Consider the following 18,076-nt stretch of genomic DNA (forward strand, 5'->3'; position numbering starts at 1 on the left):
GTGGCAAAAAAAAAAGATTTATAAAAAAAAAAAAAAAAAAAAAAAAAAAAAAAAAAAAAAAATGTTATGACAGGACAAAGTTAGGGCTGCCGCATGACTGACCACTCCCGCAGTGTACAGGGTTCTGTCGCAAGATTTCACGAGCGGCCCAGTCTCGTCCACTGGTTTTGCAGTGATGCAAAGTTTGAATCGCAGTTGAACAATGCAAAGACGTTGCAAATTATTACCAAGCAAAATGCACAGGCGCATTCACACAGACGAAAAATCAATTTATGAGCGACATACAGCTGCCTGCTGTGCACCGCCAAGTGATATGAATAAATTAATGTATTTTGTCAAAATCCGTCAAAAACAGTGATAAGCATTCAAAATGTAATTTGGGATATTTATATATACAGCACACACACACACACACACACACACACACACACACACACACACACACACACACACACACACACACACACACGTGGGGATAAATAAATTCATAAAAATCGGCAAATATGCAGCGCCTCATAAGTATCTAGTGTTCCACTGTACGACCCAAATTATTGAACGGGACATTTACATTACAAAAACAATTATAATTACTATTTCTCACCTCGTAACCTCTGCTTTGTGATGGAGAATAGACTAACGCAATGTTATCATGTTTAAAAGTTTCATTTTGTTACATGCTTGATTGACCTCGAATGCGTGTGTTTATACAGCTGATACACAATGGAGCACAGAGAATCAGGGGTCAGTTTAAGGTGAATGGAACCAAGGCGCTTGTTAACTGATAAGATAGGAAGAAAGATTCAACTTCAGGCGGATAGGGAGGACAGAATGCGCTCCAGCATAATAAGATGTCCTTGAGCAAAAGTTACAGATGTATCAGTTCATGGGAAGATGTTGGTGCTTGTACCAGGGAAGTGTCTTGGCCTCCAGTTGTCCACTGAGGGGTGTCCCATTGGGGCTGGCTGAGGGGTGTGGTATGTAAATGAAGAAGGGAGTGTTTTTCTAAATTGCCACTTGTATTTTGCATAAACTGTCAATAAAGGCCAGCAGGAGCTGCGAGAGTTCGGGTTTTCGGTTTGAGAAGCGAGCACGAGTTAGCGCGGCTTCAAGAATCGTACCTCCTGCCTGGCAGTGAAAGACAATCTGTTCCTGGTCGAGTCTCTGTTCAATTGTCCAAGTGAGCATCTCTGACAATTACAAAAACAATTATAATGACTATTTCTCACCTCGTAACCTCTGCTTTGATCCTGTTGTTCTCTTCAATGAGCTGCTGAATACGTTTGAGGTGTACTTCCTTCTCTGAATGTAGACGCTTGTACTCATCTGGATCAGAATCTTTTTGCTGACTCACCAAATGCTAAAAAAATAATATATGGGTAAAAACAAAATAGTAATAAAGCAAAAACTGCTTATTACTGGAAGCTAATGCAGTACACATTTTCAGTAAGATATATTAGTTTACTTGCAACTGCTTAATGCAGAAATCACTCTCTCACAGCCTTGTTCTCACATACTGTTCAGTGCAGTTAAATATACAAATATGGAACATGATTTGGGTTACAACAGCAAAAGAATAGAGTTCTGCTCCATAAATATGTGGCAGAAGGTAACGTGGGAGAAGCTGTAGCTCCACAGCTGCCCCCTGGAGGCCAAAAATGGTTTTGATTTGCCAAATGGAGAGGCTGCACTGCCTCAGATCTTTAAAATAATGCCTTGCACGTTACAATACTTACCACTGGTTGGATGGCCCTTTGGCTACATTTTGTGCATGGCACAACTTATACGAGAATTATAAGCACGTATGGCCAGCCTTTCAACTAACCTGTGTCCTAGCTTTCCAGCGCTTGATTTCATCGTCCAGTATTTTTTTCTCCATTTGTAGCATGCCACTCTTCTCACTCAGTTCAGTGTTTGTCTGTTTCAGTGGCAAAACATCTGACTCCAATTTTTGCACCTGCAAGATAAATTAGATTATTAATCTGGACTGAATAGTATGATAGTCCCCCCCATGAATCTAGAGAGAAAACGTGTTGATTCCGGGGAGAACAATCCTGATTCTGCAGGGAGCAAATCTTGATTCCATGGCTTAAAAGTTGATTTTCCGCAGGAACAAAAAAAAAAACGACCAGTTATGAAGCAAATTAATGTTCTAATGAAGAAAAAATTGAGGAAATCATCTGCAAAACCAAAACACAGTGGAACATGGTGGGTATAAAATAAACATCAGTATTCTCTTTGTCACTCTAGGGCAGATTTATATAATAATAATAATAAAAATAAAAATAGGAAGAATAAGAAATGTTATTTTCATTACTCATTAAATGGCAAACATTTCATCAGTCTGTCAACTTGCTGCGTGCATAATACTTAAATTTTTGAGAGTGGACACCAGCAAATCTGGAGACTGTAAAATGCTTGAAGACGGAAGAAAAAAAAACCCTACTTTTGAATGGTGATTTTGGGGGCGCAAATACAATTTGAGGACAGGTTATTCTTGAGAAATTAATTCTTGAGAAATTACAGTAATACTAACACACACACACACACACACACACACACACACACACACACACACACACACACACACACACACACGTCACAATTTACCTTAGCTTGGGTTTGCTGCAGCTCTTTCTCCAATTTATCCTTCTCCTCTCGCAGCATCTTGTTTGTCTCCATTAGGATGCTCATAGTTTCTGTCTTTTTCATTAGCTCATCATGCTGGGCGAGGGTCTTTGCCGTTACCTGACATTCAAGTATTTAAGATTTTGGTCACAAACTATAGTTTAAGTCAATTGGTATGCTTGTGTTTCGTGAATTAACTTCATAAAGTCAAAGTGCATGTCACAAAATGTTCTTCAATATCATAGGGTAGGACACGCTCATTAAATAGTATGATCAAATGTGTCTGAACTTTTGGCTTGTGCTATATATGCTGGGCAATAAAATGTCAAAGGGGTGGGGGGGAGACATGTTCCAACCTACTTAGGCTTACATTGTTGGAAATAAACATTACTATTAACTGAGGGTTCATTCAGTCTACAAACCTACCTGCATCCTCTGTCGAGCAGCACTCAAGCTGTCCTGAACCTCTTTTAGCTCCTGTTCCAGGTGTTCAACCCTTAAACGGTAACGCAAACTCTCCCCTTGAGCAAACTCAAAACGAGACTCTGCAATCTCCTTTTCACGACGCACAAACCTATGACACACAATGGGAAGAAGTTTGTAATTGGATAGTACCTTTACAAGTTCATATTATTCAAATCAGCTTATCATGTGGCCTTGATGAAACAACGATTATCTTGCATATGCTTTTTGAGACACTGATGTAGAAAAAAACTGTCACGAGGGGTATACAGCATTTTGTCCATGGATACTTCAACAAGTAAAGCAATAACATTTCCTCAACAGTCACTTAAGCTAACACCCAACTAGAGGTAGGTATCAAAATTAATCGATTAATTGACAAGTAATCGATTATAAAATTAATCAATAGCTATTTTTAATAATTAAGCGTTTTGAGCTATTGTTCATTTTAAAGTCTTCAAATCCTCTATTTTCAGCCTCTTAATAATTATTCTCTGATTTCTGTAGTCTTTCATGAAAGAGGACTCATATCTTTTGTATTTAATCAAAATTACTTTGGAAACAATTAATTAACCAGTTTCAAAAAGGTTAGTTAATACATTAATCCCTCTCCTGTGATACTGCTTATTTGTTATTGTTTTTAAAATCACTAACCAATACAAAATAAACAATAATTGTTTTATAATGTGGGGGGGGGGGTTATAATATGCTTTAATGCAAATTAAAATTTGAAAGGTACCCATCTCTACATAGGAAACCACATTTAAACAAATAATTCAGGAGGAGTGGATATTAGGTCAGTGCATCCAGTAACTCTTATTTTATAGTGTAAAACTATTTTTTTCCCAGATGAACATGTGCTACCTGAGAATCTCAAGGACTTGTTCTTGAGATTTGCCTTCTTCAGTCAGGGAGGTGTTAAGTGGACTCTCATTTGCAGCACGCTGCAAATTCTCAGCCATCTTGCTACTCATTGTTTGAATCTGTTCATGCAAGAGACCGTTCTGCCTCTGCAACTCTTCAAAGCGACTTTCTATCTTGGACATCTCCTCCTGTGAGATGACAAAGTGGAATGAAATACAATAGATTTAACCAGCATGCACATTAAATAGGACCCGTACATAATCCAGTGTGGCCTTCTACGAAAACATTCCATTTAAAAGCCAACCTTAAGGATGTTTTCCTGCTCCCCCCAGGAGATCCTGGCCTCCATTAGCTCAGCACTGGCTCGTTGGGCTCTCTCCTCCAGCTGATGCCTGAGCTCAACTGCCTGCAGCGCCTGAACCTTAGCATCCTGCATAGCCTTCACATCTGCAGCATGCAGCATCATCTCCTGCTCATACTTGTCTTGTGCCTCAGCTGCCAGTTTAGCCTTCAAAATTTGAAAGCAAACTAATTTCAGAATGTATGAAAAATACCCGCTATGCTATGCTGAGGGGAATATACAATGGGAAAAAAAAGCATCTGTAGGTAACTGGCTATCAGTGACAGGATGAAATTTATGGCCAATTAACATGGTGGCTATTTACCTGCTCTTGGGTGTCTTGTAAAGCCTGCAGCTGCTGGGATTCGGCAGCTGACAAACGTTGTAGTGCCATGTGGTGTTCTGCCTGGGCGCTGCTCAGATTCCTTTTGAGCTCATCCATCTAATAAGGTTTGGATGAAAAGATTTCTTTCTTTTTTTCTTCAAACCCATTTCAGGGTCGATACATTAAAAATGTACAGCTAAGAAAAGTATAAAAAGAAGATTGACGACCTGCTTATTCAAGGAGTCCATAGCCTGCTTATTTTGGTCTTCCATTTTCTGTTTCTCTCTCTCGGCATCCAGAAGCTTCTCCTCAAGCCTGCGGTGTTGCTCATCAGCCTCCTTCACACGAGTTTCAATGGAGGCACGAGCCTGCTCTGTGACCTAAACATTAGAAATATGATTCAAAGAGAAAATCTCAACGTTTTAAAAACAAGATTGGGACTCGTGTATATGAATATGAGGCTGCCCTTTTATATAAAGTTAACACGATGTGTGCATAGTTGTATTTCCTTAGAAGAGTACATCACCTGTTTCTCTTTGTCCAGGGATTCCTCCAGACTCTGAGCCATGGCTCGGTACTGTTCCATACTGGAAGTGGTTGCTTTAAGGCTCTCTGCCAGCTGCTCTGCCCGTGTTTCAGCCTGCAGCAAACGACCCTGAAGATCTTCCCGCTCTTGATTTGAAACTTGCAAGCCTGAAAGAAGGAACAATTGAACAACATTGTTTAAACAGGACTCTTAAGTGGGCCTGATATAACAACAGCGACTCGAAGTAATAACTAGATGCACTTAAAGATCGTCAAGTAAACATTTCGGCTATTTGAAATTAGACAGATGGACAACAAAACAAAAACTAATTTTCTTGGATTTAGTTGTAATATCAAGTAGAATGGTAATGGTCAGAATAACCACTCCTTGGCGCAACTCATTGTAAATCAGTACGTATGTGTACATGTTTCTTTGTTCCAACCTCTAGTTTTGGGTGTGGAGGGGGAGCCCAGGATGTGACGTTGTTCGATGCTACCTTGCTGCACCCTGAGGGAGTCGAGTTCTACCTCGGCAGCATTCAGGAGCTCTTTAGTCTTCTGGTGTAAAGCCACTTGTGTCTCCAATTGCCGTTTTGCTTCCATTACTTGGATCTTAGCAGAGGAAGGAGAAATATTATACGGATATTCTTTTTCTGCCTTCAATTGTTCAGTGTGTTACAATTGTATGGTCTGTGGAGGGAAAACGGCTCAATGAGGTCTCTATTGATTTGAATTGACAACAGTTGACAGGTTAAGTCCCATCAATTGGATGTAAATAAAAACGTGGTGGCCAACAAGAGACAAAGAGCTCAAATTCATTTCCTACTTCTTGATTTCTGCTCAGCAAATACCGCTGTTCCACCTCATGCTCCAACCTCTTCTGTAGCTGAGAGATCTCTCGCTCTTGCTTCTCAATCTGGCTGTCAAGGCGCTGACGTGTGTCAACATCTGAACGCTCAAGCGTCGCCTATAAAACACTCATGTTGGGAACCAATAGTTTTGCGTGCATGGCATTGAGGGAGTGAGTCGAGATAATTAAATTTACCTGAATAGCCTGAAGGTTGGTCATCAAAAGGTTCTGACTCTGTTGTTGACTCACGATCATATCCTTCTCTTGAGTCAACCTTGACTCAACCAGTTTCAACATGTCTCTCTCTTTACGCAGACCCTCAGAAAGACCCTAAAAAGAAAGATGCATACAGTTAAAATATTTTACAAATGTCCGTAGCAGCAATTTATGTTTTTCAAAAAATACCTCTGCTAGTGTGAGTTTTTCCTGTGCAGCTCGTAGATCCTCAGATAATGTGTTGATGGTCTGCTCGTGTTTCTGCGAGGCAGAGGCCAATTTCTGCTTCTTCTCTCTGATGGAAGCAACCTCTTTCCTGTAGCCCTCAACGTTGTCCTGCAACATTTCATACCTGCCATTGTTGAAAGAAAGGTTTTTACTCTGAATGAAATATTAAAAATGCAAAAATCCAACTTCCACATTACATAAATGTAGGAAAAACACGTTACAATTTGGTTCGTGCCAGATATTCAGAAGGCCATTTCGTTTTGTTCTCAAAGAGCACTTTGGATTCTTCTGGATTAAGCTACCGATAATTAAAAAATTATTCCTACAAATACTGTATAATAAAAATAATTAAATATATGATAAATGAGCTGAATGTCAAATTCCAATTTCAAAGCCATGAAGATGGTAGAATTAGGAATTTGACCTACATGTGTCGATCACAATAGAATGCCAAGCATAACTTTGCTAGCTATACATGATAACGTTAGGACAAGAGTAGACTGTTGGCAGCTGTGAGGCTGTGTGCGCATACTTATATCGAGCTGTAGATACTGTTGCAACAGTTATCATTTATTCTGTTTTAGATTCAATATTTGAAATAATCAATGACATTTTTTGTACTGTATATTGGAATGAACCAGAATCAATGGTTTTGTTCTCCCTTATGCCTGGTACACACAAGGATTTTTTGGATATGATTTTTTTATGTTTAATTTTTTTTATTATGTTTAGCAGGACCCCCGCATACATACAGAGAGAGAGAGAGAGAGAGAGAGAGAGAGAGAGAGAGAGAGAGAGAGAGAGAGAGAGAGAGAGTGTGTGTGTGTGTGTGTGTGTGTGAATGTGCATTGACAAAAACGACCAAGTTCTTCTATGTAGGTGCCAATGGTTGCCGAGTGTTTCCGAAGAGGACTGGGGAGGGGAGCGTTGTAAGGTTGCAATGTTGGCAAGGAAATACTTTATTTGGAAAATACTTCGTACCATCTGGGGAATAATATATACACTATTAAAAAGAGGAAGAAAAGAAGGGGGAAAATGTTCCAACGCATACAAACAAAAAATAAGTAAAAACGTTGTTGCCTTTGATTCGCCGGAAGATGACCGGGAAGTACATGATTTTTTTTTTTTGGGGGGGCAAAAGAGTTTATGTTGCACACAGATTTTTTTCCATATCACCTTGAGGGCTCCGTATCTACAGTCTGACTATGCAGGGCTGAGATTGCCACCACCATTCCCGCGATCCGAGTAAGGGAGGACAACCTTTGTTTTATTGGCCGATGTTTTCTTGGCCATCAGTCAGAGAGAGGGCTTCTTTGATTATTTGACATGCTGCCACATCAGACTGCGGAGTTTGCGGTGTCTGCTTCCCCAACCCACATAAAGATTTTTGCTCGAAAATATTGAAAACAATTATTTAAGATTGACGTCCGAATTGCTTTTGGATCCCATTTTGAGGAAACATCCAGACTTCATACACATCACACGCAAGGATAATCTTCTAAAACAATCTCATAAGACATAAGATTGTCAGCCGTTTGACATCCTAGGTCGGGAAGGGGCAAAATCTGGGCAAGATCGCCGGTCTTTGCGTGTACCTGATTTAAGAGGTTCCACAGTAATTGAAAGGTATCGTACAGCAAATGGTCCTGCTTTGAAGATAGAACAGACCTCTTGGAAGTGAACTCCAACTGTGTTGCCATCTTGGCATTCTGGGAGCGAAGATCTGAAAGCTGTTGCAGGAGTTTGTCATTCTGCTCGGTCAGTGCCTTGTCACTCTCCAATCGTTCTTTCTTATAGGAGGAAAACACCTCCTGCAGCTGCATAGGCAAGAATATATGTCTTATTTCAACTTGTAAAAAAGGTTTAGTTTAGCTCAGGAGTATTTGGTCAACAGCTGTACCTGTCTACAAAACAATCACATAATATTTTGCCACGTTTCTGTGATGAGACCAAATCTGTGTTAAGACTGATTTCACTCATTTCAATTAATTTAAACAAAGTAAACATGTATTGTACAAATTACAGTTCAGTAGATGTATATCATAAGAACCTGACAAAAATCACAAAAACAGGGACATAATTTCCCTCTGTAGTTTATCCATTATAAGATTTACCTTGTCGCAAGAGAGTGAATGCTGTAGTTTCTTTTCCTTGGCTATTTAATATGCTTGTGCCAATCAGGATTTCTAATTTCTTTCACTTTATTACAGCTCCCCACACAGAGCTAACATGGCATCCTACAGTGGGCCCTCAGGTACTCGCAGGTTGATAATTCACTTATTCATGGATTTTTTTTTTCAATATTTGATATTTTTCCATTTTTTCAATTTATTGTGAGTTCTATATAAAATATGTATTTTTGTAAATACATGAAGAAAAAATGCCAGAAAATTGCCAATGAATTTCCTGTAATTATATCGGGATAAAAAATTATCTGTATAGCGATACAATTTTTTTTGTCCATATGGCACAACTCTACCAACATGAAAACATGTCAGAAGTCACCGGAAGCTGTACAGTGTTGAAGACAGCCGGTTTGGCGTGACAGTTGGATTTCAAGCGACAGTTGGATTTCAAGCGCAACCGACCCCTACATAACTATTACTTATCATTTAATTGTGAGGAAAGTGATAAGTACAAGCAAGTTACTTTTTCATCATATCGTCATTATGCACGGTTCTGTAATTTGAAAGGATATTACAATTTCCAAGAGGAAATAAATATTTAAGTTAACATGCACTTTATTTTTCAGTGTTTTGCACAACATTAATAATTTTTACTCTGTACTACATATGCTCATATGTTACGTGCAAATTTGTATTTTGCTAAAAAAATGTATGACATGGTGGAGTTAAATTTTTCAAAACCAACCAAACAAAAACAATACAACATACTCCTATTTGCAAATTTTGACTTCTTGATCAATATTGGAGCATTTTAATTGATAAGATGACAAATCAAATTGCAACCTGAAGAATCGAACTGAAATGGAATCGCAACTTAAAGAATCCAAATCAAATCGAATTGTGAGGTTCTTAATGACAACCCCTATCTCTGTACATTAACATTACAAAAGAGACGTTGACATACCTGTCGCAGGGCTGCCTTGGCCTCCAATGCTTCAGCAGTGTCAGTTGCCATGGATACAAGTGCAGTGGGTGTCCCAGTGGTGGGTGTGGCTGCAGGTGAACGGCGAGGGGTTGACGTAAGTGTGAGCTCCTCAGATGATGTCCCTTAAACAGAAAATTGAGCTATACAGTATAGGAACACTAACATTACATTAGATTCAACGATATTTTTTTTTTTTGTGTGGGAGAAGATTATATTCAATGTCTAACTTTTTTGTCATGCACAATTAACAGCTTCTTCATACTTTACATTGTTAGTGATACCTTGCTGAGGGAAGCTGACTCCGGTTGCCTGAGCCAACAGCACACGGTACATGTCTCTTTGCCTCATAATGGTCTCTGCCATCTTTACGTGTTGGCTGCGTTGCTCCCTCAGAGACTCCACCTCAGCCAAGGTAGTCTCCAAACTCTGCTCCACTTCAACTCGCCTGTGAAAGCTCATGCTGATTAGCCCAATTTTTCATCATATCATCCAGGTTTGATTTACCACACACTGTTAAACGAACATGATTTCTTTTTTTGTGATCAAGTGGTAGAATTCAGACATGTCTACAGATATCAATAATGGCAGCATAAACTGAAGAGGAAATTGATGAAATCACATGTCCTCCAGTCAAAAAACATAGCCCATTAAATATAATGTAGATATTGAAGTGCATAGACCATTGATTAAGGATACTGTATTTTCCAGCAGTGGTCAGTGGAATAATTCCAAGGTTACTGAGTTTAAACTAAAGGCAGAAAGAGCAGACTAACTATACATACCAACTATCCATCCCTCCATTCATTTTCTAATCTCCTTATCCTCAAAAGGGTCATACCACTAATGTAGTATTGATATTTTTACTATTATTTATATGTATTATTGTTTACTTGCTGATACCTGATGTTGTCTCAGAACAAGTGGTTTGCATTAGTAAATGGAAATATGGGTCATGTGAATGTTGAGCATTCGCCACTTGAAAATACGTTTAAATAATAAATTGCATAGAGGAAGTTGAAATTGGACACTTAAGATATGCAGTATAATTCCAGCCAAAGAAACATCAACGGCATTGTCATAAAATAAATGATATTAACATACTTGTAACCAGAGGCTTCCAACTCCTCTTTCTCTTGGGCGTCACTAAGATCCCTGAGGGCCGCCAGAAGACGCTGATTCTGCTTCTGTAGCTCTTCCACACTTCGGAAGGTCACCAGGTGTTGACTAATCACTTCTGAGGTACTGCTAACATCCGCAGAACTCAACTCCTCCTCAATAAACACGTGGTTTCCTCGGGCCTCCTCGAGCTCAATAAGGAGCACGCGCACCTAAAAAAGAATCACAGGTCAGATTTTCCTGATTTTAAAACCAGGCTATGCCAACTTTTTTTTTTTTTTTTTTTTTTTTTTAATCAGAATAACCTACCTGATGAGCCATGTCTGCAAGCTGCAATTCAAATCTTTTATTGTCCCTTTCTAAAACAGAGGAACGCTTGTTGGCTTCATCAGCTTCATTCTGTAGGCGGTGCACCTCCTGAAACACACAAAGGAGCAAACATTGAAAGCTGCTGACTTTAAACGACAATGGAAAATGCTGTCAACAATAGATTAGGCTGAATAGTAAAACCTGCCAGACAAAACACGGCAAAAATAAAAGAGGTAAAACAAAAATCCAATGATTTAAAGTACGAAATGAAAGTTAACTTAAGATAACTAAAGCTTCCTTACACATTAAAGCTATGGCATTTTAAATATTTTACATAAACGTAATTTTAAACAAGTGCGAAAGAGATAGCATACTGCAGTAGAGAATGACAAGTAAAATAAGCTATTTGTCTTGAACTAGACCTTGCTTCCTTGGCACAGCTGATATAAAACAGTCGAACGTACACGTGACTAATTTATAAATGAGGATTTATGATTTTTGGACAGTGTAAAAAAAACAAAAAAAACGAAAGTTCATATTAAAGGTCAGCAATCAGTTGAAATGAGTCTTTATTTTATAATGTACCAAATATTCTGTATTTCATTTAGAACTTAAATATATTGTGGATAGTATATAAGAAAACAACACTGTTATTTACCCGAAGTATTTTAAAAAAGGACATTTTATAGACCTTTAATTTTTATACCTTGATATTACAAGATTTTTGCTGATGGTTATCATATCGTCAGAATAATATATCAGGCCTAGTCTATAAGCACATATATAAAAGTCAAGTGCCTGTCAATTACACTGAACCAAACTAAGTATCTGAAACAATTTCAAACGCATGCATACGACCACATACCTTTACAGCTTGCTCCAGCTTGGCTGAAAGACTGGCTACAGATTTCTGCATGCGCTCATGCTCATCCCTCTGCCGTTTCAAAATGGGAGCCTTTGCCTCCACTTCTTGTACTATGTCATCGAGATACTTGTTGACACGCTTGTTCTCCAGGCGCTCCAACTGCAACTGCTCCTGGCTTTCTACATATGCAGTATATAACTGCAAAAAAACACCAGTAATAAGTCACAAAACACAATAAATAAGAATACAAGTCAAAATACCCCAAAGTGAGCACAAAAAAAAAATCTAATTTAAATTCTATGCCAGTTAAGAATAAGCATTAGCTTTAGCATCGTGTTGTTTGTCAGAGGAGATAACTTGCATGCTACTTCAATGCATCACAAGTAAAATCATGCGAGCTCCGCGAGGGTTTTAAAAATACTAATTTTAGAATTTGATTGAATTTCACACACTTCAGTGAGCTTCATTTCAGGTTTAATCTTTGACACAGCAGCAGCTGTTGGTGACACCGTTGTCATTTGCGCCTCAGTATGCACAGATGCTGTGCCAACTGGACCTGGACACACAAAATAGATAAAAAGGCAGACAATGAACGAATAAGAAAAGAAAAATGAATTTAAGGACATGCCTGTTTTTGTTGATGTTGTTAATGGTCAGTGAAATGTAAGACGGTCCACGATCAATAAATAACCATGACACATTGACGTACTGCAATCAAGGGAACAACAGAACCGAATTACCTCTTAGTTTTGAATAGGAAAGGAGCTCATTGGCATTGTCCAATTCCTTCTCAAGCGCTTGGATCCTCTCCTTCAGCTCTGCAACGGTCTGATCCGAAGCAGCATTGGCTACTTGCAAATTCTCCTCAAGAGCTTTGTTAGCTGCAGCCAAAGGAGGAAACAGAGCACCAAAACTGAATATTAATGGGGCATTTATAAGAGAATCAAAAACAGATAGTCAAGAGTATTCCTTCATGGACAAATGTGACAAAATTGAGTTGTCATCTCATACCTTCCCCGGCCTCTTGCAGAAGTTTATGCAGCTCCTCTATGGCTCGACTCAGCTCTTCACCCTTGGCCTCAGAATCAGCTGCTGCTACCTGCAGCGATATTAACACATTAGCATCCACTGAGCTTCAATCTGAACCAATCAAGTACCAAATGTTGATGTCTTGTTGGAATACATTCTCTCATAAAATATACCTTGTATAAATTGGAGAGCTTAATGTTGGCATTCAGCTCATTTCTGAACTTTTCCTCTGTAGTGGTCTGCTGCTCCTTTGCCTAAAATAAACAAACATTGTAAAATTAATTCCCGTATTTTTGCCAACCGCCAAAAAGAAAGTCAACACAATTTAGCATGCTAAAAAAGGTGGCGGTAATGCACCACAAGTGTTTGCCAAAGGCCAAAAAACTGTTGATAGAATTATTGCATATTATTGTATGGCTAACCTTAACACAGTAGAAGAAATTGAAGAAGAAAAAGAAATTGAAAAAGTAGTCATATTAATTGTGTACTCTGATCACCCGAACGGTACATTTGAACGCTATGAATTTCCAAATGGTCCAAGTGAAGCAGTGCCCATTCAGAGCGTATTTATCAAAGTGCCCACAATTACGGAACGGGGATTTTGGGTGCGAACCTGAGATCGCCTGTTTCTGTAAAATACATTTACCCCCAAAATGTGACTTAGACTCCAGAAAATACAGTAACTTGTTTTCCACAACAACAAGAAGAAAATGAAAAACATCAAGTAGGTTGCACGTACTTCTTTCAGTTTGTGGATTAGGTCGTCATTCTGTTTTTGGTGGTTTTCATTTAATGTTTTCAGACTGGCCACTTGTTCCTGGACCCTGTTCAACTACAAAATACATGGACCATAAACTAATTAAATCCGCATACATAATGTTATCACAGTTACTGTATCATTCAAGAAAAGAAACATACCTCATCTATTTTATTCTCCAGGCTGCATTTCAGGTCAAGGATTTCTTTACCCTTCTGTCGGGACAAGTTCATAAGTTCTTCGCTCTTGGCCTTCAACTCTGCATTCAACCAAGATGTTTGCCCATCCAGGAGCTCTTTTTCTTGTTCCATACGCTTCTCCTTGTACTAGAATGTCAAACCATCACAAGTCATGTTACTTTACTGTTTGCGCATTGAATTATCAGAGATGAAAGTGGACTTTCCTGAAAATTCCGGGGAAAAAAAACAAAAATTTAAAAAAAAAATGCATATATATATATATATATACACACACACACACACACACACACACTATGTACACTATAGGTAATATCGGGCCGCCCGACCCAAATTTCGGGTCGGGTCGGATCTAAAAATGTCAATCACTGTTCGGTTCGGGTCGGGCTTTTCTCTCGCTGACTTTTTTTTTCTTCGAGTCCGTTAATTGTTTTGGCCACGAGAGACCGTGGTTCGCAAAAAAACTGAAGTGGCGTCATCACAACACGTACTGTACTAAACTCTCGCAATGACAATTCAAAGAACTCCTTCATATCTTTATGATCCAGCCGTCATTGTTCTTTTTTGTCTCGCTGCTTCTCTCTCTTCAAGTGCCACGCTCGATTCTTAAGGACGTATTGCTGCTGTGGTGAATGGCCCAATTTTCAACCCGTCAAAATGACGGACGGCCTTAAATTTTCCCCGTCCACTCTTAAAAAAAAATCCGTCAATGATGGAAAATTGTCCGTTAATGTAACCTCTTCAGAAACAGAAATATAATAGATGTAAATGTTTATCCAGTCTTTTTTGAACTTCGATTTCGTTCCAAAAGACAGGCTTTGTTACCAGCAATCACCCCTCCTCCTCCCGAGTCCTCCCAAATAAAATATGAAATCACGGTTTGCTTCGGGCTCAGGCCTGCAAATCAAGTTAAGCAAGCGCGTCTTTTGATTTCAACCAATCACACACCCGACGTCACACACGACAACAGCTAAACTAAGCTAGCCGAGACGACACTCGAAGTCGGACAGACACGTTTTTCTGCCAATCTGTGTGTTTCCCTTTTTGTCCAAATATATTTTTTACGACAACTGTCTTGTCCACGGTGTCTTTTGTTCGTTCCACTGGGGTTTAGCAAGTGTGTTTATAAAGAGACGAAAATCTCTTTACTGTTACTCGTGTTAGTGTTTCAACACGGCTACGCTCGTGAAAGCAAAACAACAAACTCAAACGCGTCTTCGTTCAATGTTGTCAACTAATATCCGGATTAATTTTCGGCAAATTTTCCTCAATTCTCCGGACAGATTTTCATAAAAATAATGAAAAACACGGAATTCCGGGAAAATCCGGAGGACTTTCATCTCTGAATTAGACAATTTTACACTAAAATAATTAGGATCCAACCAATGTTTTTTTTAGGCTGATGCCAATTCTGATATTTGGCAAAAAATAATTCTGAAAAGGCAATTAATCGGTTGATCATTAGCAAAAATAAAAACATGAAATGTATATTCTGTGGACAGAAGAAACCAAAGTTGAGTTTGGAAGGAACACACAAGACTGTGTGCGGAGGAAAAAAAGAACAGCACACCAACATCAAAGCCAATTAATCGGCCTGGCCCTAACATACAGTGTAGTGAATGAAATCTATTTTGTGGGTGAATACACAAATATACTATTAACTCACTTTGATGTTGACTCCCGTTGCTTCAAGTTCGTCTAACCTCAGCTGCTGAGACATTTTGGAGGCACTGACCTCCACCAACTTATCATTCAGTTGCCTCAAGTCATCTAGTGGGACAAGAAAAAAAAGTGTTTTGTTTTGGGTTTATTTGGGGGGGGACACCAACAAAAAAAATACACCCGGGGATAAATTGTAGTTAAAAAGCAGATAGATTGGACAGATTCCATCTTACCTGTAACCCTAATACGGACAAATGGTATTAAAAAATTAAAAGAAGAAAAAGAAGACACATTGATGGATTCAGGTGCCTGTACCATTTAAATGCTCCACTTCCAAGCTTCTCCTCTCAAGTGTCCGCACAAGTTCAAGCTTTTGTGTTTCCAGTTCTTCCTTGGCGTTTGACAGCCTAGTCTAAAATTGAGTGAATAAATATGCTGATCAAACTGTTAAAACAAACCATACATATCTATGTCGGTGAGTGAACTGAGACAATCTCAATTACTTGGTTATCTTCAGTGAGCAAACAAATCAACCAACTAACTCACAAAGTGAATGAACAACTTAAAGGTAATCTACGTTACCTGTTCTGAAAATGACTTCTCTTGAACAAGTTCATACTGATGGTTCTTCTCACGGGCACTTTTTAGCTCATCCGCTTTACAATAAGGCAATACCACAAACATAGTTAGCATGAAGGATCAAGAGACGTGATAAATTGGGATCGCAAAGTTCACTGTTACCGATTTTCTCCAACTCCTCTTGCAGTGTACTGTGTTCTTGTGTCTGTCTCAGAAAGTCTTCTTGACACTGTGACAGCTGTTTCACCTTGTCAAAGAAATGTTGTTCTGCGAGAGAAAAGGGAATCGCAAGCACAGTGGCATGTTGTTTACGTTATTGCTAGCTACGCAACTTAGTTAAGCATTAGCATTGCTTACGGATTTATTTAAAACAGAATGCAATATGACGACTGAAAATAAACAGTTACAGCAGTTGTGAAATAGAATGCGCTATATTCAACTGCATGAGCTAGCTTGAAGTGAAATTAAAACAGACTTGTCCACTATGGCTACGAACTGTTTACCAACTGCGTGCATGGTGAGCGGACCCGAACATTTTACTAGCACCATTCGCTAGCGAAATATCGGCACATATCTTACCACAGTCAACTCTGAATTGTTCCCGCTGGGCTTTGAGGGTATCGATTTCGTAATGCTGATCCGATATAATCTTCTCGAGTTTGTTTAGTGTCCCTTTTGACAACTTAGACAGCTCGGAACCATCCAAGTCTTGCAATAAGAATGCCGCCATTTTTCCGAGGGTGAGAGGCGGCGCAGGCGCAGAGCTGCAATTAGACGTCGTAAACGCCTGGTGGATTGTGGGAGAGGATGTTTACGACAGGCAAAACCCATCACTGATAAAAACAAATTGGTGAAATTGTTGAAATTAAAACGCAAAAAAAAAATGTTTAAGACGGTTTCCTCGACCCATCAGAACCACGTTGAATTCAAATTCTGCCTTCTGTGTGCTTCGGCGTTTTCATTTCTTCGACGGTGATCACCAGCAGATGGTGCTAAACTGAAAGTAAAGGAGAGTTGTATTGTTCAGCGAGTGCTGTATGTTCAGCGGTATATTTCGGGGAGGGGGGGTTGTTAAAAAAAACAACGTAGTTATAATAATTCTACAAATTACGTTTAAACAAAACATATTTGTTTGAGGAGAAATTGTAACTTTTAACTATTTTGTGCTTTAAGCAAAAATTAGCGCAAAAGTAGAGAGATCTACACGAATTTGGGTTTCGATTGATTTATTTTTATTATTTTTTAGACATTATTAGCGATGTCTGGGCATTTATTTTGATTGAACAAATGGTGTCTGGTCCTACGCTGACACCTACCAGGGCGTTGCTATATTGTTGACTAGCAGTGGCGGCCGTTTTTTTGTTTTTTTTTTAATAGAATCTTTATTCGAACAAGTTATAATACAATTCTCAAAAAACAGAAAACAAAATGAACATGTTATTAATACATATACATATTACAAACATTTAAACAAAAAAGAAGCCAGGGGATTTTAAACAAAAATTTCAAATAAGGAGCATATAGCCAGAGTTTTAATAGCTTTCTTGTTTTTAGAATCCATAATAGAATTTAGGTACTGCTTTATTTCTGTTTCAAAAATTAAGAAAAGAGGTTTTAAATTACTCCATCTGGATTTGTGGATATGGAACTTGGCGAGAATAATTATTAAATTTATAATGAAGGTTTGTTTAGTATTTTTTTTTCCTTACTTTCGTAGAACCCAAATAGTACATTTTTCCAGTATAGCATAAAGTCAGAGTCGATACGATCAATAATAAATCTGGATACAGCTTTCCAAAATGTGTTGGTATACGGGCATTGCCAGAACAAGTGAACCATTGTTTCAGGGTACATTCCACAAAATGAACAATCAACAGAGATGTCTTTCTTGAACCTAAGAAGATAATGCTTGGTGGGATAGTATTTGTGTATCATTTTAAAAGAGATTTCCCTAACTTTATTAGTCAGGAGGTATTTGTATGGGAGAGACCAGATTTTTCCCCAGTGTAGATTATC

The 18,076-nt window shown here is 38.7% G+C and overlaps 1 protein-coding gene across 8 annotated transcripts in view; it reads right to left on the reverse strand.

Annotated features, from left to right (window-relative positions):
* Positions 1-16,825, reverse strand: part of tprb (translocated promoter region b, nuclear basket protein) — a 27,064-nt gene extending 10,239 nt beyond the window's left edge. For 6 of the 8 annotated variants that reach the window (XM_019875267.1, XM_019875266.1, XM_019875265.1 and 3 more), the window contains exons 1-30: positions 16,640-16,825; positions 16,223-16,327; positions 16,064-16,137; positions 15,797-15,893; positions 15,486-15,589; positions 13,784-13,948; positions 13,605-13,697; positions 13,039-13,119; positions 12,848-12,935; positions 12,577-12,717; positions 12,289-12,392; positions 11,837-12,034; positions 10,972-11,079; positions 10,648-10,874; positions 9,828-9,991; positions 9,526-9,668; positions 8,104-8,252; positions 6,397-6,559; positions 6,187-6,321; positions 5,968-6,108; positions 5,567-5,753; positions 5,143-5,309; positions 4,844-4,996; positions 4,617-4,733; positions 4,256-4,459; positions 3,952-4,139; positions 3,052-3,199; positions 2,608-2,745; positions 1,823-1,954; positions 1,227-1,357 (exon numbers count right to left, since the gene is read on the reverse strand). In XM_019875267.1, the coding sequence (XP_019730826.1) occupies positions 1,227-1,357; positions 1,823-1,954; positions 2,608-2,745; positions 3,052-3,199; positions 3,952-4,139; positions 4,256-4,459; positions 4,617-4,733; positions 4,844-4,996; positions 5,143-5,309; positions 5,567-5,753; positions 5,968-6,108; positions 6,187-6,321; positions 6,397-6,559; positions 8,104-8,252; positions 9,526-9,668; positions 9,828-9,991; positions 10,648-10,874; positions 10,972-11,079; positions 11,837-12,034; positions 12,289-12,392; positions 12,577-12,717; positions 12,848-12,935; positions 13,039-13,119; positions 13,605-13,697; positions 13,784-13,948; positions 15,486-15,589; positions 15,797-15,893; positions 16,064-16,137; positions 16,223-16,327; positions 16,640-16,790 (4,196 nt within the window). In that variant the 5' untranslated portion in view covers positions 16,791-16,825. The remainder of the gene's footprint in view (positions 1-1,226; positions 1,358-1,822; positions 1,955-2,607; positions 2,746-3,051; positions 3,200-3,951; positions 4,140-4,255; positions 4,460-4,616; positions 4,734-4,843; positions 4,997-5,142; positions 5,310-5,566; positions 5,754-5,967; positions 6,109-6,186; positions 6,322-6,396; positions 6,560-8,103; positions 8,253-9,525; positions 9,669-9,827; positions 9,992-10,647; positions 10,875-10,971; positions 11,080-11,836; positions 12,035-12,288; positions 12,393-12,576; positions 12,718-12,847; positions 12,936-13,038; positions 13,120-13,604; positions 13,698-13,783; positions 13,949-15,485; positions 15,590-15,796; positions 15,894-16,063; positions 16,138-16,222; positions 16,328-16,639) is intronic. The other 2 variants (XM_019875271.1, XM_019875268.1) reach the window with 1 other exon arrangement.
* Between the last annotated feature and the right edge of the window lie 1,251 nt (positions 16,826-18,076).

This window comes from Hippocampus comes, unplaced genomic scaffold (assembly GCF_001891065.2).
Source record: "Hippocampus comes isolate QL1 unplaced genomic scaffold, H_comes_QL1_v1.1 scaffold132, whole genome shotgun sequence".
NCBI lineage: Eukaryota > Metazoa > Chordata > Actinopteri > Syngnathiformes > Syngnathidae > Hippocampus > Hippocampus comes.